At 39.1% G+C, this 23406-nt stretch overlaps 1 protein-coding gene across 1 annotated transcript in view; it reads left to right on the top strand.

Annotated features, from left to right (window-relative positions):
- LOC110446500 (endoribonuclease Dicer-like) overlaps window positions 1-23139 on the top strand; it is a 34581-nt gene extending 11442 nt beyond the window's left edge. Inside the window, exons 10-18 of the mRNA XM_021491672.1 lie at window positions 981-1157; window positions 1597-1810; window positions 2526-5842; window positions 7776-7993; window positions 10142-10400; window positions 13016-13172; window positions 13922-13997; window positions 18545-22122; window positions 22244-23139. Coding sequence (XP_021347347.1) covers window positions 981-1157; window positions 1597-1810; window positions 2526-5842; window positions 7776-7993; window positions 10142-10400; window positions 13016-13172; window positions 13922-13997; window positions 18545-18707 — 4581 coding nt within the window. The 3' untranslated portion in view covers window positions 18708-22122; window positions 22244-23139. The remainder of the gene's footprint in view (window positions 1-980; window positions 1158-1596; window positions 1811-2525; window positions 5843-7775; window positions 7994-10141; window positions 10401-13015; window positions 13173-13921; window positions 13998-18544; window positions 22123-22243) is intronic.
- The last annotated feature ends 267 nt before the right edge of the window (window positions 23140-23406 follow it).

The raw sequence follows: 23406 nt of genomic DNA, 5'->3' as shown, positions 1-23406 counted from the left end.
TGTGTCACTGTCATCAGTAGGGTATATTGGTGGGTGTGTCACTGTCATCAGTTGGGTATATTGGTGGGTGTGTGACTGTCATCAGTGGGTTATATTGGTGGGGGTGTTACTGTCATCAGTGGGGTATATTGGTTGGTGTGTTACTGTCTTCAGTTGGTTATATTGGTGGGTGTGTCACTGTCATCGGTGGGGGATATTGGTGGGTGTGTCACTGTCATCAGAAGGGTATATTGGAGGGTGTGTCACTGTCATCGGTGGGGTATATTGGTGGGTGTGTCACTGTCATCAGTGTCGTATATTGGTGGGTGTGTCACTTTCATCAGTGGGTTATATTGTCAGGTGTGTCACTGTCATCAGTGGGGTATATTGGTGGGTGGGTCACTGTCATCAGTGGGGTATATTGGTGGGTGGGTCACTGTCATCAGTGGGGTATATTGGTGGGGGTGTCAATGTCATCAGGGGGGTATATTGGTGGGGGTGTCACTGTCATCAGTGGGGGATATTGGTGGGGGTGTCACTGTCATCAGTGGGTTATATTGGTTGGGGTGTCACTGTTATCAGTGGGTTATATTGGTGGGTATGTTACTGGTATATTGGTGGGTGTGTCACTGTCATCAGGGGGGTATATTGGAGGGTGTGTCACTGTCATCAGTGGGGTATATTGGAGGGTTTGTCACTGTCATCAGTGGGTTATATTGGTGGGTGTGTCACAGTCATCAGTGGAGTTTATTGGTGGGTGTGTCACTGTCATCAGTGGGGTATATTGGAGGGTGTGTCACTGTCATCAGTGGGTTATATTGGTTGGTGTGTCACTGTTATCAGTGGGTTATATTGGTGGGTATGTTACTGTCATCAGACGGGTATATTGGTGGGATGTAATGGTCAATAAGAAGGTATGTCCACATTTTACAGGAAGTTTGATCTATTTTACTTTCTAACAAAGTATGTAATACAAAAAATATATTCTTTTTTGCTTGCAGCTTGGCTCATCATTGGTGAAAGGTCACCCCACTGTGGACACCAACTTCCTGTTTCTTATCCAATTAACACTGACCCAGCCTATATCTGATGATCAGAACACCAGAGGGCGCCGTGTGTACACCCCGGAGGAAACAAACCGAGGTTTTGGACTGCTGAGTTCTAAACACATACCCATGGTAAAACAATATCATTATCTAGTCGAGACAGGTAACTGTGACTAAAACTCTTATTGTCAATAGAGAATATGTTACCTGAATTTCAATTAAAATCATATAAAATGTCACGTGTATGTCATTTATAATCATTTAAAATGTTATCTGTATGTCAATTAAAATCATTATGAATGTCACCTGTATGTCAAATAAAATCATTATGAATGTCACCTGTATGTCAAATAAAATCATTATGAATGTCACCTGTATGTCAAATAAAATCAGCAAATAGTGTCACCTGAATGTCAGATTAAAAAATGAGTGTCATCCATATGTCACTTTAAATCATCAATAAAGTCACACCCGGGAAGTGGGATCAACTTTAACTTACCTACATTTAGGAGGCTTGACTGTGATGTAATTATAGTTGTCAATACTAATTAGGTGTCTTGTTTTTCTTTAGATCCCTACATTTCCATTGTACACAAGATCAGGGGAGGTCACTGTATCCTTGGACCTGTTACGGAGTGGTACATCCTTCACGGAGGAAGAGCTTGCCAGATTGCAGGAGTTCCACCGATTTGTGTTTACAGAAGTGTTACGTTTGGAGAAGGACCCCATGGAGTTTCAGCCAGACCAGGCCGACCTTGGCTACTGTATCATCCCCCTCAATCGCAGTAAGTCACCTGTTAATCTGTTACTAGATGGTGAGCTCAATCAGTTTTACAGTCTTTTATAAAATCTGTTACTAGCTGGTGAGCTTCACCAGTTTTACTATCCTTATAAAATCTGTTACTAGAACTTATGATGGTACACCGTTTAACAGCTTTGGTTTCTTTATGTAATTTTGTGTGTTTATGATCCATTTGCCTCTTTGAAATCTTCAAAACAGTTGTAAACGAATCTGCTCTTACAATGAGTGGGTCCGACTTACAATGAGTGGGTCCGACTTACAATGAGTTGGTCCATCTTACCATGAGTGGGTCCGACTTACAATGAGTGTGTCAGTCTTACAATGAGTGGGTCCGACCTACAATGAGTGGGTCCGACTTACAATGAGTGGGTCCGACTTTCAATGAGTGGGTCCGACTTACAATGAGTGGGTCCGACTAACAATGAGTGGGTCCGACTTACAATGAGTGGGTCAGTCTTACAATGAGTGGGTCCGACCTACAATGAGTGGGTCCGACTTACAATGAGTGGGTCCGACTTTCAATGAGTGGGTCCGACTTACAATGAGTGGGTCCGACTTACAATGAGTGGGTCCGACTTACAATGAGTGGGTCCGACTAACTATGAGTGGGTCCGACTTACAATGAGTGGGTCCGTCTGAGAACTTTGTCAGCTTGTGAAGCTACGTTCAGTGACCTCTTATAAATGTTACTGTTTCAGAAACCGACAATTCAGATTATTTTGTTGATTGGGATTTTATTGACTTGGTGAAACTTTCCAAACAAGCAGTGAAGAGAAACATATATGACTCCAAGCGGGAAATCTTTGAGTTTAAGAAAGACGAGTATGAAGATGCCGTTGTTATGCCATCGTATCGTAATATTGACCAACCACAGCATTTCTATGTGGCAGAAATACGCAGTGATCTCAATCCGTCCTCTGCATTCCCCTCGCCTGAGTTATACAAGACATTCAGTGAATACTATACTACCAAATATGGTCTGACCGTGACCAATCAGGAACAGCCTCTACTCGATGTGGATCACACTTCTGCTCGTCTTAACCTTTTGACCCCTAGATACATGAACCAAAAGGGTGTTGCTTTGCCAACAAGCAGTGCAGAGACTAAGAAAGCCAGGAGAGAAAATCTGCAACAGAAGCAAATTCTTGTCCCAGAACTTTGTGAGGTACATGTCTTTCCATCATCTCTCTGGAGAAAGGCTGTTTGTCTTCCCACAATACTCTACAGGATCAATTATCTCCTGGTTGCCGAGGAGATTAGAATCCGGATTGCAACCAGCGCTAATATCGGACAAGTGGACCTCCCACCAGGGTTTGTGTTCCCTGCACTAGACTTCGGGTTCTCTGTGCAAGAGGAAAAAGAGCATGTGGATAGAACTGAAGAAAAAATGTCTTCACAGGAAGGACAGAAAGAGAACGAAAATACGAAAAGTGCTGATAAACAGGTCATAACTGTTGACGAAAATGTGCAGACAGAAGAATTGGAAAAAACAAAAGTATTGGAAAAGGAAAATCAGGATACCGGTATTATGGAAAGTGCAAAAGTGTATTCAGAAGAAAGGGATGTTGAAAATATGAACATGGAAGGGAATGGTGAAAATTTGAAATCTGGCAACTACACGACAAGTAGAATTAATGTGAAATCTGACCGTGACACAACAGTGGTTGCTAGTGAAAATGTGAAATCTGACCGTAACACAACAGTGGTTGCTAGTGAAAATGTGAAATCTGACCGTGACACAACAGTGGTTGCTAGTGAAAATGTGAAATCTGACCGTAACACAACAGTGGTTGCTAGTGAAAATGTGAAATCTGACCGTGACACAACAGTGGTTGCTAGTGAAAATGTGAAATCTGACCGTGACACAACAGTGGCTGCTTGTGAAAATGTGAAATCTGACCGTGACACAACAGTGGCTGCTAGTGAAAATGTGAAATCTGACCGTGACATAACAGTGGCTGCTAGTAAAAATGTGAAATCTGACCGTGACACAACAGTGGCTGCTTGTAAAAATGTAAAATCTGACCCTGACACAACAGTGGTTGCTAGTGAAAATCTGAAATCTGACCGTGACACAACAGTGGCTACTTGTGAAAATCTGAAATCTGACCGTGACACAACAGTGGTTGCTTGTGAAAATGTGAAATCTGACCGTGACACAACAGTGGTTGCTTGTGAAAATGTGAAATCTGACCGTGACACACCAGTGGCTGCTTGTGAAAATTTGAAATCTGACCGTGACACAACAGTGGCTGCTTGTGAAAATGTGAAATCTGACCGTGACACAACAGTGGCTGCTTGTGAAAATGTGAAATCTGAACGTGACACAATAGTGGTTGCTTGTGAAAATGTGAAATCTGACCGTGACACAACAGTGGCTGCTTGTGAAAATGTGAAGTTACAGGAATCGGTAACAGAAAGTGAAGTTGTCAAAAGTGACATTGACTATGAAAATGGTCAAAACAGCAAAAAGACAGACACAGGAGAAGAACAGGTTACACCAGAAAAGGCTCCGTCTGTCGACAAGGAACAGAGGACAGAACTCTTTAGTCAAAATACTGTTGTCAACAAAGAAAAGAGTGGAGGCAGCCATACTAGTCAAGTTTCACCAGTTGTTTGTGAAGGTGAGGATCAAAGAACATTGTTATGTAACGGGCACTATGCAGAAGAAACTGACAAACAATGCAAGCTAAATAAAGATATCTGTGATATAGAGTGTAAATATTGTGTACAGAGGGATCTCTCTACACTGAACAACCATGACTGTGGTCATACACAACTGGCACAATGCATCAAATCTTGTAAAATAAAAAACACACCTCATTGTAATGGACTGTCAACAAATGGCCTCCTCAAAGATTTCAGCAAATTGACAACAAATTGTTCCAATCAGTTCGACACCAGAGATGATGAATCGTGTTCAGACATTTTACATTGCGATAGTAATAGACACAAAGTTGATCAAGCTGAAAGCTGTGATATTCAATACGACTGTGATAACACTCGAGAAGAAGGTCACACTGGTTGGGGTGACCCCTGTGATGACCAATTGACACCACAAACTTCACAGTGTCAGGTCTCGGATAACCCTACAAGTGACGAGAACCAGTGGGGGGAGCAACAGATTTGTGAAAATGAAAATCAAGCTGATGTTTTCTCTTCTGTCGGACATTTTGGAAAATCAGATAAATGTGACGTTAAAAAGTCTGCCCCTGTTGATCTTTCCAAGGTTGCGTTTCCAGACCCACTGTTGTCACTAGATGTGGATATAGACCTGAGTAAGTATATCGGTCCAAGTCCCTGCACTATCCTACAAGCCCTCACCATGTCAAACGCCAACGACTTCTTTAGTCTGGAGCGACTGGAGACAATCGGCGACTCGTTTCTTAAGTATGCCATCACTGTGTACCTGTACTGTACTTATCCAGGTATACATGAGGGTAAACTGAGCTACCTGCGTAGTAAGCAGGTGAGTAACTGTAACTTGTACAGGCTAGGTAAGAAGACTGGCCTTGCCGAGTGTATGATCTCCACAAAGTTTGAGCCATATGAAAACTGGCTGCCACCTGGTTACGTCATCAATGAGACAAAACGGAAGGGCCCTGTCCCACACGTGGTGTTGAGTAAGACAAGTGATCTTGCCAAGGAAGCTCATGAAAGGATAACAGAGAAACTGGGTACCAGGAAGTTACAGGAATATGGAAAAACATTTACAGAGGATGAGATTGACCAACAGATCATTGATATTGACCAATGGCAGGAGGTTGAGGAGCAGGACATGGAAGTGAATGAGGTGAAGGGTTCGGACGTGTTTTCTTACTGTCTACAGACGCTCCACAGTATACCGGACAAGTCCATCGCCGACTGTGTCGAGTCCCTCATCGGATGCTATCTCACTTCTTGTGGAAAGAAGGCTGCCCTACGGTTCATGTTCTCACTGGGGCTGAAAGTGTTGCCACCTAGAGCAGCTACAGTAGGAGACAAACCTGACGAGGAGACATCCACAAGCTCACAGGTACGTAGACCTCCAACTCACAGGTACGTAGACCTCCAACTCACAGGTACGTAGACTTCGAATTCCAGCTCACAGGTACGTAGACCTCCAGCTCACAGGTACGTAGACCTCCAGCTCACAGGTACGTAGACCTCCAACTCACAGGTACGTAGACCTCCAACTCACAGGTACGTAGACCTCCAACTCACAGGTACGTAGACCTCCAGCTCACAGGTAAGTAGACCTCCAGCTCACAGGTACGTACACCTCCAACCCACAGGTACGTAGACCTCCAACTCACAGGTACGTAGACCTCCAACTCACAGATACGTAGAACTCCAGCTCACAGGTACGTAGACCTCCAGCTTATAGGTACGTAGAATTCCAGCTCACAGGTACGTAGACCTCCAGCTCACAGGTACCTAGAACCTATTTACATTACAGTTAGCTACTAGTGAGTATAGAATTATGAATATTTCAGTTTATATCAAATATAGCCACCCCATAACCATATACCTATGCTGGGCATAAAATGACGGAACACAATCATGATATTATAAAGGACTCTTGGATCTGGACCCACCCTTTGGAACTTCATTCCTGAGCCATTTACTTTGAAACAGCTGAGATCCCCACCCCATAACCATATATATCATTGTTGGACATCAAGAGACAGACACAATCAGGAGGTTAGGATTGATATTGGCTCCACCCCTAAGGGTGTGTCATAACTTTGAAACAGTTGAGATCCCCACCCCATAACCATATATATCATTGCTAAGCTTCAAGAGACAGACACAATCATATATTGAAATTGACCCTGGGGTGTCGCCCAATCCTGAGGGACTTAATTTCTGGCCCATAACTTTGAAATGGTTGAGATCCAAACTTAATAACCATATATATGTTTGATAGGCATACAGAGATAAACACAGCCATATTAAAATTGACGCTGGGATCATGTCCCACCACTAGGGACTTAATTCTTGGGTCATAATTTTGAAAAGATTGAGAACCTAACCCCATAATCATATATGCTATTGGTGGGCATTAAGCATTGGTGATATAAGTATCGACTCTTGGGTCCTGCCCTAGGGTTTTAGTTTGTGGGCAATTATGATTACTTGGAAATGGTTGAGACCCCTACCCCATAACCATATATACGTTTTACAGGAATATAGAGATAGACACAGTCATTTATTAGAATCGATCCTGGGTTCTAGCTCCACCCCTAGGGGTTGATTTCTGGGTCATGATTTTGAAATGGTGGAGATCCCCAACCCATAGCCGTACATACTATGGCGGAGATCCCCAACCCATAGCCGTACATACTATGGCGGAGATCCCCAACCCATAGCCGTACATACTATGGCGGAGATCCCCAACCCATAGCCGTACATACTATGGCGGAGATCCCCAACCCATAGCCGTACATACTATGGCGGAGATCCCCAACCCATAGCCGTACATACTATGGCGGAGATCCCCAACCCATAGCCGTACATACTATGGCGGAGATCCCCAACCCATAGCCGTACATACTATGGCGGAGATCCCCAACCCATAGCCGTACATACTATGGCGGAGATCCCCAACCCATAGCCGTACATACTATGGCGGAGATCCCCAACCCATAGCCGTACATACTATGGCAGAGATCCCCAACCCATAGCCATACATACTATGGCGGAGATCCCCAACCCATAGCCGTTCATACTATGGCGGAGATCCCCAACCCATAGCCGTACATACTATTGCTGGACCTTTGCTTGGCATAAAGATCCAGGTAAGCAATACAGGCCCTCTGAGCAGCTGGCCTCAGACGAGATTTCAAATGTCCTGTTTAAGGCTGTACTTATCTTACCCTTGAGGTGAAAGTTTTCTGTCCCTCCCTCCTCACCAAGATAAATGAGGAGGACCATGAAATAATCAATAAACCAATTTATGTGTTTAGGAGGAGCATCAGATTGTGAGTTCCTATGGGTATCAGTGTCCACCATCACCACTACTGTCTAACACAAACGACAACAGGCGTCTGATGGAACACCTTCTTATTGGCTACGAATCGTTTGAGGAGAAGATCGGCTACAAGTTCCGTGACCGGGCCTACCTTCTTCAAGCCTTTACCCACGCGTCATATCACTACAACAACATCACCGACTGTTACCAACGGTAAGCTCACTCACTCTATTCAGAGCAGCATCACCGACTGTTACCAACGGTAAGCTCACTCACTCAATTCAAAACAACCTCACTGACTGTTATCAACAGTAAGCTCACTCATTCTGTTCGAAACACATCACCGACTGTTACCAACGGTAAGCTTACTCACTCTATTCAAAGCAACTTCACTGACTGTTACCAACGGTAAGCTCACTAACTCTATTCAAAGCAACATCACCGACTGTTACCAATGGTAAGCTCACTCGCTCTATTCAAAACAACCTCACTGACTGTTATCAACAGTAAGCTCACTCATTCTGTTCGAAACACATCACCGACTGTTACCAACGGTAAGCTCACTCACTCTATTCAAAGCAACATCACCGACTGTTACCAACGGTAAGCTCACTAACTCTATTCAAAGCAACATCACTGACTGTTACCAACGGTAAGCTCACTCACTCTATTCAAAGCAACTTCACAGACTGTTACCAATGGTAAGCTCACTCACTCTGTTCAAAACAACCTCATTGACTATTACCTTGAAAGTTTAACTTTTTGCTCCAGAAAACGTTTTTTTCCAAGGGATCCTTAAATAACTTCTTTTGAACACCCAAGATGCCTAGGCTGATGATATCTAGCCAGTAGCAAGCTTGGATGAAGGTCTGTCAAGTTTGTTTGATTGAATGACCTTGAACCACTTTGAAGGTCATGGGTCAAGTTTGTTTAACCTTTTAAATGACTTTTGAATATCCTAGAGGTTTACCTAGGCTGATGAAATTGGACCAGTGGCATGCTGGGTTGAAAGGCTGTCAAGTTTGTCCAAATAAATTAACTTGACCCACCTTCAACGTCACAAGGGTTATATTAAACAATTTCTTTGAAATAGTCTAGGTTGTGATCCTTGACCAACTTTCAAGGCAACAGGAGTCAAATTTATTAAAACCTTAACATGACTTCTTCTGAATAACATAGAGGCCTAGGATGATGATATTTGGCCGGTAGCAAGTCTGGGATGAAAAGTTATCAAGTGTGTTCAAATAAATAACCCTGAGTGACCCACGTAAAAACACCTTCTCCTGATATCCTGCTGCGGACTGTTGTGAAGTACTATTAATTGTTGGATCTGAAGAAATTTTAAGGTCACCTTAGTAAAATTAAATATTTCAATTCTTACTCAAGTTGGACTCAATGCAACTACCAAATGTAACCTGTTTCATTTGCTGATGAATTTGACCAGATTAACATTACCTGTGCGTATGAATTTGACCAGATTAACATTACCTGTGCGTATGATTTTGACCAGATTAACATTACCTGTGCGTATGATTTTGACCAGATTAACATTGCCTGTGCCGATGATTTTGACCAGATTAACATTACCTGTGTGTATGATTTTGCGAATGGAGATAACTATTGACTACTTAATTTGGTTGTATGGAATTATCAACATACACCATCATGTTGTATGGTGGTCCTTCAATGACGCACTATAATATTTTACATTACGTCAATACGTAGACTTGCACAAGCTCCAGAACCTGGGACAAACGATCAGAATGCACTTCACAAGTTCCAATTATTGAAAAAAACACCATGTTGATTGAAATATAAGGATTGAATCTTGCTTTGGTCGATTTCATGGGGTGATGAATTGAGTTGGTCTTGAAACAAATTCAACATGTATTGCTTCGCAGTTTATTAAATTTGTTTCAAGACCAACTCAATTCATCATCCCATGAAATCGACCAAAGCAAGATTCAATCCTTAATTGAACTCCTCCATTAAAATTCATAAAATGTATTATAGTAATATTATAGTGATATTATAATAATATTATAGTAATATTATAGTAATATTTTAATAATATTATAGTAATATTTTAATAATATTATAGTTATATTATAGTAATATTTAGCCGATTCAGATGTACTTTTTCCTGAAACTTTTTAAAGGTCACCAATGTGAAATAAATAAAATGTGAGTGGTACGGGCCCATTGGCCTCTTGTTTTCTGTACTTTTGATCTTGCATGGTTGTATTTACAGTGTACATCATCAATTTCAGGAAATTGAATGTCTGAAAAAGAAACCCATTGAATTTTCATTATTGGAGTTATGATTGTTGTTGTCTGTAAACAACCCTATAAACCTTTCAGACTTGAATTCCTGGGGGACGCCATCCTTGACTACGTGATCACACGACACCTGTACGAGGACTCGTGTAAGTACTCCCCGGGAGTACTCACTGACCTCAGGTCGGCGCTAGTCAACAATAACATCTTCGCCGCACTGGCCGTCAAGTGGGACTTCCACAAGTACTTCAAGGCCATTTCACCACCATTGTTCCAGGTCATTGAGAAGTTTGTGGCAAAACAGAAGGAAAGAGACGACGAAATTGATTTGGAGGATGAGGATGTAAGCTTTTGGCCAACTTTTAGCCAACCATCTTCGGATATTGGGCTGATCAAATTGCCCTTAGTCCATTGTCTGTTTGTCTTTAACCAACTTTAGTTAATACTATCTCTGATAAAAGTAATGAATTGTTCCTTCTCAAATTGCATTTGTGTGTTCCGATAGGTACCTACATGTAGTTATGCATGTTTCAGTTTCAGACTTATTATGAGCAAGGTAGCCATCTTTTATTTCGCCAGCTCAATTTTGTTATTATTTCTCAAGAAGTATTTGACAGTTCTCAAATTTCATATGAAGGTTTCTCTTGGTCCCTAGCTAGTTGTGCATGTTTTACTTGACTAATCGTAACAAAAAGGTGGTTGCCAGGCAGCCATCTTTAATTCTGACAGTTCAAGTTTGTTATCACTAAATTTCAAGAGGTACTTGACAGATATGTCTCAAATTTTCTATGCAGGTTCCCCTTTTTCCCTAGTTGTGCATGTATTTGAGACTGATCGGGAAACAAGATGGCTGACAGACAGCTATTTAGCTATTTTGAGAGTTCAAGTTTGTTATTGCTATTTGACAAATCTTTTTCAAATTTCTTATGAAGGTTTCCCTTGATATGTCTATTTCATTTTGGCACTACAAGTTTGTTTGTATGTGTTTGTATGTGTTTGTATGTGTTTGTATGTGTTTGTATGTGTTTGTATGTGTTTGTATGTGTTTGTATGTGTTTGTATTTGTATGTATGTGTTTGTATGTGTATGTATGTGCTTGTATTTGTATGTGTTTGTATTTGTATGTATGTATGTATGTATGTGTTTGTATGTATGTGTTTGTATGTATGTATTTGTATGTATGTGTTTGTATTTGTATGTATGTTTTTGTATTTGTATGTATGTTTTTAGCTCACCTGGCCCAAAGGGCCATTCGGGCCAGGTGAGCTTATGCCATGGTGCAGTGCCCGTCGTCCGTCCGGCGTCCGGCTTCTGGGGTCCGGCGTCGGCGTCAATATTTTACTTTAAACAACTTCTTCTTAATAACCAAAAGGCCTAGGGTGATGATATTTGGCCAGAAGCAAACTAGGATGAAGGGCTACCAAGTTTGTTCAAATAAATGACCTTCACCTATTTTCAAGGTCACAGGGGTCAAATATGTTAAAAACATTTAAACAACTTCTTATGAATAACTTAGAGGCCTAGGGTTAATGTATTTGGCCAGTAGCATGCTTGGATGAAGGGCTACTTAATTTATTCAAATGAATGACCTTGACTTATATTCAAGGTCACAGGGGTCAAATATGTTAAAAACCTTTAAACAACTTCTTCTGAATAACCGAGAGGCATAGGGTTACGATATTTGGCCAGTAGCATGCTGGGATAAAGGGCAACCAAGTTTATTCAAATGAATGATCTTCACTTATATTCAAGGTCACTGGGGTCAAATATGTTTAAAACTTTTATACAACTTCTTCTGAATAACCAAGAGGCCTAGGCTAATGATATTTGGCCAGTAGTATGCTGTGATTAAGGGCTACTAAGTATGTTCAAATGAATGACCTTGACTTATATTCAAGGTCACAGGGGTCAAATATGATAAAAACCTTTAAACAACTTCTTCTGAATAACCAAGATGCATAGGGTTACGATATTTGGCCAGTAGCATGCTGGGATAAAGGGCAACCAAGTTTATTCAAATGAATGATCTTCACTTATATTCAAGGTCACTGGGGTCAAATATGTTTAAAACTTTTATACAACTTCTTCTGAATAACCAAGAGGCATAGGGTTACGATATTTGGCCAGTAGCATGCTGTGATTAAGGGCTGCCAAGTTTGTTCAAATGAATGACTTTCGTCCATTTTTAACTCTGTTCAACCTAATGTCCTTGTTCGACATTCAAGGTCACAGGCGTCATATGTTTAAATCTTTTAATAGGTTCTTATGAATAAAACACTATTATTCTGCCTGTAGCTTTATTTTAGTCCACTTTTAAGATTACAAGTGTGAGATTAATACCAGGTGAGCGATTCAGGCCCATTGGGCCTCTTGTTGTATTTGTATGTATGTTTTTGTATGTTTTTGTATTTGTTTGTATGTATTTGTTTGTATGTATTTGTTTGTATGTATTTGTTTGTATGTATTTGTTTTTGTATGTGTTTGTATTTGTTTTTGTATGTGTTTGTATTTGTTTGAATGTATTTGTATTTGTTTGTATTTGTATGTATGTGTTTGTATGTATTTGTTTGAATGTATTTGTTTGAATGTATTTGTATTTGTTTGTATGTATTTGTATTTGTTTGTATTTGTAATGATGTTTTTGTATTTGTTTCTATGCTTGTTTGTATGTTTTTGTTTGTATGTTTTTTGTATGTATTTGTATATTTTTGTTTGTATGTTTTTGTTTGTATGTATTTGTATGTTTTTATGTGTTTGTATTTGTTTGTATGTTTTTTTGGTATGTATTTGGATGTTTTTGTTTGTACCTATTTATAATTGTTTGTATTTGTTTGTATGTATTTATTTGTATGTAATTGTTTCTATGTTATTGTTTATTTGTTTGTTTGTATTTGTTTGTTTGTATTTGTTTGTTTGTATTTGTATGATTTTATACATATTTGTATTTGTTATAAACAGGAGAATGAAGATGCCAGTGAAGAGTATGTGGAACTTGAGGTACCAAAAGCACTAGGGGACATCTTTGAGTCCCTAGCTGGTGCCATATACCTGGACAGTGGTCTGTCGCTGGACGTTGTCTGGAGAGTGTACTACAGAATGATGAAACCTCAAATTGGTACGTAGATCCTCACCAAACATACTGATATGTTTCAAACTTCCTATAGAGTTACTATCAGCCTGTGTGTTAGTCTAGACTGTGATGTTACTATCAGCCTGTGTGTTAGTCTAGACAGTGACATTACTATCAGTCTAAACAGTGATGTTAATATCAGTCTGAGTGTCAGTCTAGACAGTGATGTTACTATCAGTCTGAGTGTCAGTCTAGACTGTGATGTTACTATCAGTCTGAATGTTAGTCTAGACAATGATGTAACTATCAGTCTGAGTGTCAGTCTAGACAGTGATGTTACAATCAGTCTGAGTGTCAGTCTAGACTATGATGTTACTATCAGTCTGAATGTTAGTCTAGACAATGATGTAACTATCAGTCTGAGTGTTAATCTAGACAGTGACATTACTATCAGTCTGAGTGTCAGTCTAGGCTGTGATGTTACTATCAGTCTGAATGTCAGTCTAGACAGTGATATTACTATCAGTCTGAGTGTCAGTCTAGACAGTGATATTACTATCAGTCTGAGTGTTAATCCAGACTGTGATGTTACTATCAGTCTGAGTGTCAGTCTAGACAGTGATGTTATTATCAGCCTGAGTGATAGTCTAGACAGTGATGTTACTATCAGCCTGATCAGTTTCAGTCTAGACAGTGAACAGTGAAATACAAGAATTAATGTACAGGGATATACATTTAATTCTCCGGGTTGTACAAAATAGAATATGATGCTGTATTCCCTCTGTTGTTGACAGACAAGTACCTGAAGAGTATCCCCAAGTCACCAGTCCGTGAGCTGCTGGAAATGGAACCAGAGACCGCCAAGTTTGAGTAAGTTATATGGTGGTATATATTGGTGGGTAATGGTATACCACATCAGTGAGAAGTTACATGGTGGTATATATTGGTCGGTAATGTTATACCACATCAGTGAGAAGTTATATGGTGGTTTATCTCTGTGGGTAATGTTAAACCACATCAGTGAGAAGTAATATGGTGGTATATATTGGTCGGTAATGTTATACCACATCAGTGAGAAGTTATATGGGGGTATATCTTGGTGGGGAATGTTATACCACATCAGTGAGAAGTTATATGGTGGTATATCTCGGTGGGTAATGTTATACCACTTCAGTGAGAAGTTATAATGTGGTATATCTTGGTGGGTAATGTTATACCACATCAGTGAGAAGTTACATGCTGGTATATCTCGGTGGGTAATGTTATAACACATCAGTGAGAAGTTATATGGTGGTATATCTTGGTGGGTAATGTTATACCACATCAGTGAGATGTTATATGGTGGTGAATCTTGGTAGGTAATGTTATACCACATCAGTGAGAAGTTATATGGTGGTATATCTTGGTGGGTAAAATTATACCACATCAGTGAGAATTTATATGGTGGTATATCTTGGTGGGTAATGTTATACCACATCAGTGAGAAGTTACATGGTGGTATATCTGGGTGGGTAATGTAATACCACATCAGTGAGAAGTTACATGGTGGTATATCTCTGTGGGTAATGTTATACCACATCAGTGAGAAGTTATATGGTGGTATATCTGGGTGGGTAATGTTATACCACATCAGTGAGAAGTTACATGGTGGTATATCTCTGTGGGTAATGTTATACCACATCAGTGAGAAGTTATATGGTGGTATATCACGGTGGGTAATTTTATACCACATCAGTGAGAAGTTACATGGTGGTATATCTCTGTGGGTAATGTTATACCACATCAGTGAGAAGTTATATGGTGGTATATCTCGGTGAGAAATGTCAGACATATACCCTATAGAGATGTATTCTTTTTTAATTTTAATAATTAGATGTAGCTTCATCTGAGAAATACATTATTTTAATCACATTTAGGTTTGGCCTTGGGGGCTATATCATACTACACATATATAAGCTATGGAAATCTCACGGATTACTGACGTTATCCTACCAGGAGTGAACTTTCACCCCTTGTTCCAGGATTACTGCCAATATATCCCCCCAGGAGCGAAACGGTTGCCCCTGGTTCCAACGGCTGGATGAGATTTCCCATTATCAAAAAACGGACCCCAATGAGAGGATATTTCTGACAATCCTGGATCCAGACATAATGAGTAGCTCATATACCTGGATCCCATGAGAGGATATCGGATCAGGAAATTCCTGGGTCCGCATGATATCTAGATATAATTTTCTGGATATAGATCCCATGAGAGGATATTTCCTGAATCCTGGATTGGCCACATGGGCCCCGTTAGCCCATGTTGTACCAATCCCATGAGAGGATTCATCATTGTTGGAAAATCCTGGATCTATAGGATACCTAATTATAACTTATAGGCACCTTATTATGTAGGTATAACTGTATATTAACATGGGGGCTGAATACAACAACATATGTGTTGTGTACCTCCCAAATTGAAGCTGTATACCTCTCGTATTGCGATATGTGTGCAGCTGAAAAGCCCCCAAGTTGTATATATATAAAATAGTACATGGTATATCTTGTTGCATTTACTATTATGTCATAAGTTGTAATACTATCTTATATAGTAACTGAATATATGTTAAACACATGGTAATGCATATTTTAGAACTTCCACAAGATGACCATATATTATTTAGCTCACCTGGTCTAAAGAACCAAGTAAGCTTTTTCCACTTGTCGGATTGGTACAGATCTTTGTCTCATGGTCTGGAACAAGTGTTCTTTTTTTTTTTGCTTGTTTCGGAAATCTATAAAAAAAAAAACGGTTTCATGAATATGGGTCCAAATCTACATATTTCATAAAGAGGTTCTCCCCAGGGCGTAGTTTTGCATACTGAGTATTTCATTTTGAGCTTTAATCTGCTTTTTCAGATGACAGATCAGATATTTCGCTATACTCACACATTATTATTTTATGAGGTCAAATGACAAGCTCACTTTGAAAGGACAATTGTATACACAGCAATATTAAGTGTTACCTGACAATTATATACACAGCAGTATTAAGTGTTACCTGACAATTGTATACACAGCAGTATTAAGTGTTACCTGACAATTGTATACACAGCAGTATTAAGTGTTACCTGACAATTGTATACACAGCAGTATTAAGTGTTACCTGACAATTGTATACACAGCAGTATTCAGTGTTACCTGACAATTGTATACACAGGGGTATTAAGTGTTACCTGACAATTGTATACACAGCAGTATTCAGTGTTACCTGACAATTGTATACACAGGGGTATTAAGTGTTACCTGACAATTGTATACACAGCAGTATTCAGTGTTACCTGACAATTGTATACACAGGGGTATTAAGTGTTACCTGACAATTGTATACACAGCAGTATTCAGTGTTACCTGACAATTGTATACACAGGGGTATTAAGTGTTACCTGACAATTGTATACACAGCAGTATTCAGTGTTACCTGACAATTGTATACACAGGGGTATTAAGTGTTACCTGACAATTGTATACACAGCAGTATTCAGTGTTACCTGACAATTGTATACACAGGGGTATTAAGTGTTACCTGACAATTGTATACACAGCAGTATTCAGTGTTACCTGACAATTGTATACACAGGGGTATTAAGTGTTACCTGACAATTGTATACACAGCAGTATTCAGTGTTACCTGACAATTGTATACACAGGGGTATTAAGTGTTACCTGACAATTGTATACACAGCAGTATTCAGTGTTACCTGACAATTGTATACACAGGGGTATTAAGTGTTACCTGACAATTGTATACACAGCAGTATTCAGTGTTACCTGACAATTGTATACACAGGGGTATTAAGTGTTACCTGACAATTGTATACACAGCGGTATTTAGTGTTACCTGACAATTGTAAACACAGCGGTTTTAAGTGTTACCTGACAATTTTATACACAGCAGTATTCAGTGTTACCTGACAATTGTATACACAGGGGTATTAAGTGTTACCTGACAATTGTATACACAGCTGTATTAAGTGTTACCTGACAATTGTATACACAGGGGTATTAAGTGTTACCTGACAATTGTATACACAGCGGTATTAAGTGTTACCTGACAATCATATACACAACGTTAGTAAGTGTTACCTGACAATTGTAGACACAGCAATATTAAGTGTTACCCGACAATTGTATACACAGCAGTATTAAGTGTTACCTGACAATTGTATACACTGCAGTATTTAGTGTTACCTGACAATCGTATACACAGCAGTATTAAGTTTTGATCACGAGTTACCACAAGATCCTTTTACTGTTGACAAGACTATCAGTTCAACTAGTGAAGAGTAAGAATCAAACTTGTATAGAATACACAGCAGTATTCAGTGTTACCTGACAATTGTATACCCAGGGGTATTAAGTGTTACCTGACAATTGTATACGCAGCAGTATTCAGTGTTACCTGACAATTGTATACCCAGGGGTATTAAGTGTTACCTGACAATTGTATACACTGCAGTATTTAGTGTTACCTGACAATCGTATACACAGCAGTATTAAGTTTTGATCACGAGTTACAACAAGATCCTTTTACTGTTGACAAGACTATCAGTTCAACTAGTGAAGAGTAAGAATCAAACTTGTATAGAATACACAGCAGTATTCAGTGTTACCTGACAATTGTATACCCAGGGGTATTAAGTGTTACCTGACAATTGTATACACTGCAGTATTTAGTGTTACCTGACAATCGTATACACAGCAGTATTAAGTGTTACCTGACAATTGTATACGCAGCAGTATTCAGTGTTACCTGACAATTGTATACCCAGGGGTATTAAGTGTTACCTGACAATTGTATACGCAGCAGTATTGAGTGTTACCTGACAATTGTATACACAGCGGTATTAAGTGTTACCTGACAATTGTATACGCAGCAGTATTGAGTGTTACCTGACAATTGTATACACAGCGGTATTAAGTGTTACCTGACAATTGTATACACAGCAGTATTTAGTGTTACCTGACAATCGTATACACAGCAGTATTAAGTTTTGATCACGAGTTACCACAAGATCCTTTTACTGTTGACAAGACTATCAGTTCAACTAGTGAAGAGTAAGAATCAAACTTGTATAGAGAGCTGATGAAGATATCTTCTAAAGGTGGGAGCCAACATCACTCTGGAATTTCTTGTTTATGGATTCAATAAAAAATATTTCTCCAATGTTTTATTAAAGGAGGAACATTTTGTAATGTTTTATGTGATTTTAGTTGCATGACCACTTCGTACACTGTTACTACCATCCACTGGCTGGTGATAAATCAAGTGGCCCTAGTCATTCACAGTGTTATTGGTCAGAGATGTAATAAAGGGATGCAATCGTCTCCCTTTCAGGTCTAATTCTATACCATTATTTACCATTGTGTTTCAGAAAACCGGAGAGGACCTTAGAAGGGAAAATCCGGGTCACAGTCAATGTTGTCAGTAAAGGCGTATTTGTTGGAATTGGACGCAATTACCGTATTGCCAAAAGTGCTGCTGCCAAGAAAGCCCTGCGCTGTATGAAAGCTATGCAAAGTCAAGGACTGATATAAAGGCAACACCTCCCCTGACTCTGTCTTAGTCCCAGGCCCCATCCACTGATGTCAGCTCCTTGTGCAAGATATAGGGAGCCCGTTCTAGTTTGTCAATGGATATTTTTGTTTGTGTGGGTGGAATACGCCAAACAAACACTACTGCAGGCCGTGACAGTCATGTTTAGTCTTAAATTTATGTCGCCCATACTGAGCTTTTTGTTTAATATTCCTGCCATATGAACACAAATATTCAATAAGGATGTAACTGATTTGGGTTCATTATGGGCATTGAAAGTCCTCGTTAACCCTTTCACCCCTATGTCACTTTAGTAGACTCTACCATACATTGATATGGATGAGTCTATTATGGTCTATAGTGGTGGAAGGGTTAATACTCACTGAGGAACTTTGCCAGACGTCTACATCTTGCTATCATCATTAAGGACCAGCCGTGGTACAACTGGTCAGAAGGTAATGGAGAGATGCCAAGACTGCAGTCTGGCCAGCGGAGTGGCTGTTGTTGGCTAGATAGAATTGGCGCTCCCCTAGGTTTATTAAGTTGGTGAGATATCAACTTATCATTAGTATACTATTTTGAGGGGTATTCAATGCTGACATTTGATACAGTAATTTGTTATGGTACAATTATCACAAGTCTTGATATTACATGTTGAAATTTTCGACTGTAATATCAAGATTAATTCTTCATGTTTTACATTGTAATTGGTGTTATTATGATTTAAAAATAAATTCAAGCAACAACCGAGATTTGCGCTGCAACTCAAATATGTCATTGTAATCGGTATTTTTTTCAAGAACCTATTTGTAAATGTTATTGCAATTTCATTAAGTCCAATATTCAGATTTGAAAGTTGAAAAGTATATTGAAATAACCATAAATGTTTACAGTTTTTTTCCAAACTATGACATTCTAACTGTATACCTACATTCCATCACAAGGCGGTAGAGGTGATGTACTGGTGAAGGAAATTAGCCAGGAAAACCTGCTGCATCAACTTTATATTGTTGTATGAAATATACAGGTAACCAGATTAAATTGACCCGTTATTAATCACAATCCCTCTTGCAGTGAAGAATAACTAATATACAGGTAACCAGATTAAATTGACCCGCTATTAATCACAATCCCTCTCGCAGGGAAGAATAACTACAAAAGAAAATCAGCTAGTTTAGTTTTTTCGATTCTTTCTCCATGGAATCTTTCAGATTAGGAAAGAAGGACTAATTCACTGGTGTTTCTTGTTTTAATAAATCTTACGTGAACAATGTTATATCCAGATCCTGTCTGCTCTGGAAACTGGCATTGTTTTACCTGTCTAGTGTAAAGGTCGTGGTTGATACACCCTATACATTCTGGCCTTCTCATTTTTCCTCTGTGGTGGCTATACCTATAGAAGTCACTCATACTAGAATTAAACATTGCTAGACTTTTGTACAGCCTGTAGTTAAAAGTAGGAAACATTTTCCTATTTAATTTGATCAAGGTTTCTTGGTGTGATGTAGACGATTGAGCAGATTGAGTAAAATGATGGAAGATTTGTGTTAATCCATTGGAGGTCCCATTATTTTTTTCTCCAAAAGATACCTTTTTCTTTTAATATAGTTAAAGGGAGACAATCCATATAAAAAAACGTTTTATCAAAGGTACTGAAAAAGATGTGACCTATCGTTATTCCTTCTGACTGAGAAGTTAAACATAATATGTCACCATCTTTCACCACACCCCAGAAATAATTCAACTTAAAAGACAATGAACAAATGTAACTTCACTTTGTTACCTATTTCAATATTTTCGCATATTTTGTTACAAGAATGCCTCAAAAAGATTCTCAGTATTTCAGTTCAAGGGCGGCCACATATTGTTTTGCCCTGTGGTATTCTGGTTTTCACACTATAGGGCTACAGGCCATCACCTCACCACCACTGATAATGTTCTGGTAACATGTAGAGTTTGACAACAGTTGTATCGCACATATTTATCACAATCCCTTTACAATATTTGTGTATCTTTTGTTGTACCATTAAAATCAAACATCAGTACATTTGTTTACCTACAAAGTTTACTTTCATTACTAATATACATTGTATATGGTCGTTAGATGAGAAATGACTGACAAATCAAATTTATTTAGGGCTTTGTGCAATATCTTACTTCAATGGCATATCAGTGTGGAATTTCTTCCTATTGTTTATGGTGTTTATCTAGCACACTCCTAATTTCTATAATATTTTTGTAGATCATTCCACGTTTTATGTTGTACCTGGTTAGTATAGTAGGGTTTTTCTTCTCAGTTTTTTTAATCCTAAACATTCTTCGCTTTCATGAAAAAACAATACAAAACAAATACTTAATAGCATGAAGGATGTCAGAAATGTACATACACCAACAGGTACATGACAGGATGTCAGAAATGTACATACACTAACAGGTACATGACAGGACATCAGAAATGTACATACACTAACAGGTACTTGACAGGACATCAGAAATGTACATACACTAACAGGTACATGACAGGACATCAGAAATGAACATACACTAACAGGTACATGACAGGACATCAGAAATAAACATACACTAACAGGTACTTGACAGGATGTCAGAAATGTACATACACCAACAGGTACTTGACAGGATATCAGAAATGTACATACACCAACAGGTACTTGACAGGACATCAGAAATGTACATACACCAACAGGTACTTGACAGGATGTCAGAAATGTACATACACCAACAGGTACTTGACAGGACATCAGAAATGTACATACACCAACAGGTACTTGACAGGACATCAGAAATGTACATACACCAACAGGTACTTGACAGGATGTCAGAAATGTACATACACCAACAGGTACTTGACAGGACATCAGAAATGTACATACACCAACAGGTACTTGACAGGACATCAGAAATGTACATACACCAACAGGTACTTGACAGGATGTCAGAAATGTACATACACCAACAGGTACTTGACAGGACATCAGAAATGTACATACACCAACAGGTACTTGACAGGACATCAGAAATGTACATACACCAACAGGTACTTGACAGGATGTCAGAAATGTACATACACCAACAGGTACTTGACAGGACATCAGAAATGTACATACACCAACAGGTACTTGACAGGATGTCAGAAATGTACATACACCAACAGGTACATGACAGGATGTCAGAAATGTACATATATACACTAACAGGTACTTGACAGGATGTCAGAAATGTACATACACCAACAGGTACTTGACAGGATGTAAGAAATGCACATACACCAACAGGTACTTGACAGGACATCAGAAATGTACATATATATACCAACAGGTAATTGACAGGATGTCAGAAATGTACATACACTAACAGGTACTTGACAGGACTTTAGAAATGTACATACACCAACAGGTACTTGACAGGATGTCAGAAATGAACATACACCAACAGGTACTTGACAGGACCTCAGAAATGTACATATATATACCAACAGGAACTTGACAGGACATCAGAAATGTACATACACTAACAGGTACTTGACAGGACATCAGAAATGTACATATATATACCAACAGGTACTTGACAGGACATCAGAAATGTACATACACCAACATTACTTTAATAGTTGATGGTACTTTTCAGTATAAATGTTTCGGAGACTCGCAATAGATCAACTGGTTATTATTATTTTTTTCATAAAAAGTTTATTTTTATTTATTATTTTCAGTATAAATGAGATCAGAATGTCCTATTTGGCTACAACTACTTGCACTTTTGTATTAATCAACAGGTACATACAATGTTTAAGGAATATTTAAATATTTGGAACACATGAAATATGCAGAAAAATTACTAGGTATTGGATTGTTTATTTATTTTTTTAAATGATGTGAGGTCATAAAATTGTGATACACGTATGTGTTTTATAGGTATATATATTGAATACTGTATTAACATTTGTATTGTATTTTTACATAATAATTGGTGCTATAATTTTCAAAGTGCTAGATTAAGAAATAGAACATTTGTATGAATTTGTCCTGTAAACTTAATTGTCATTGACATCAATAGAATAACAGTTATGATGTGTCAGGGTCGTGTTACTTCTGTAAGCGATGGTTACTCTGTGATGTGTCACGGTCGTGTTACTCCTGTAAGCGATGGTTACACTGTGATGTGTCACGGTCGTGTTACTTCTGTAAGCGATGGTTACACTGTGATGTGTCACGGTCGTGTTACTTCTGTAAGCGATGGTTACACTGTGATGTGTCACGGTCGTGTTACTCCTGTAAGAGATGGTTCCACTGTGATGTGTCCCGGTCGTGTTACTCCTGTAAGCGATGGTTACACTGTGATGTGTCCCGGTCGTGTTACTCCTGTAAGCGATGGTTACACTGTGATGTGTCACGGTCGTGATACTCCTGTAAGCGATGGTTCCACTGTGATGTGTCACGGTGTAACCATCGCTTACAGTAATAACACGACCGTGACACATCACACTGTCACCACCGCTTACAGGAGTAACACGTCCGTGACACATCACAGTGTTACTTCTGTAAGCGATGGTTACCCTGTGATGTGTCACGGTCGTGTTACTTCTGTAAGCGATGGTTACACTGTCGTGTTAACACTGACATAACGCAGCCTCTGATGTATTTAGTTATTAACATTGGTTAAATGTGGTTTTGATTAAGG

The sequence above is a fragment of the Mizuhopecten yessoensis genome, unplaced genomic scaffold, assembly GCF_002113885.1.
Source record: "Mizuhopecten yessoensis strain PY_sf001 unplaced genomic scaffold, ASM211388v2 scaffold2741, whole genome shotgun sequence".
Taxonomy (NCBI): Eukaryota; Metazoa; Mollusca; class Bivalvia; order Pectinida; family Pectinidae; genus Mizuhopecten; species Mizuhopecten yessoensis.
This window is presented reverse-complemented; position numbering and strand designations above follow the sequence as displayed.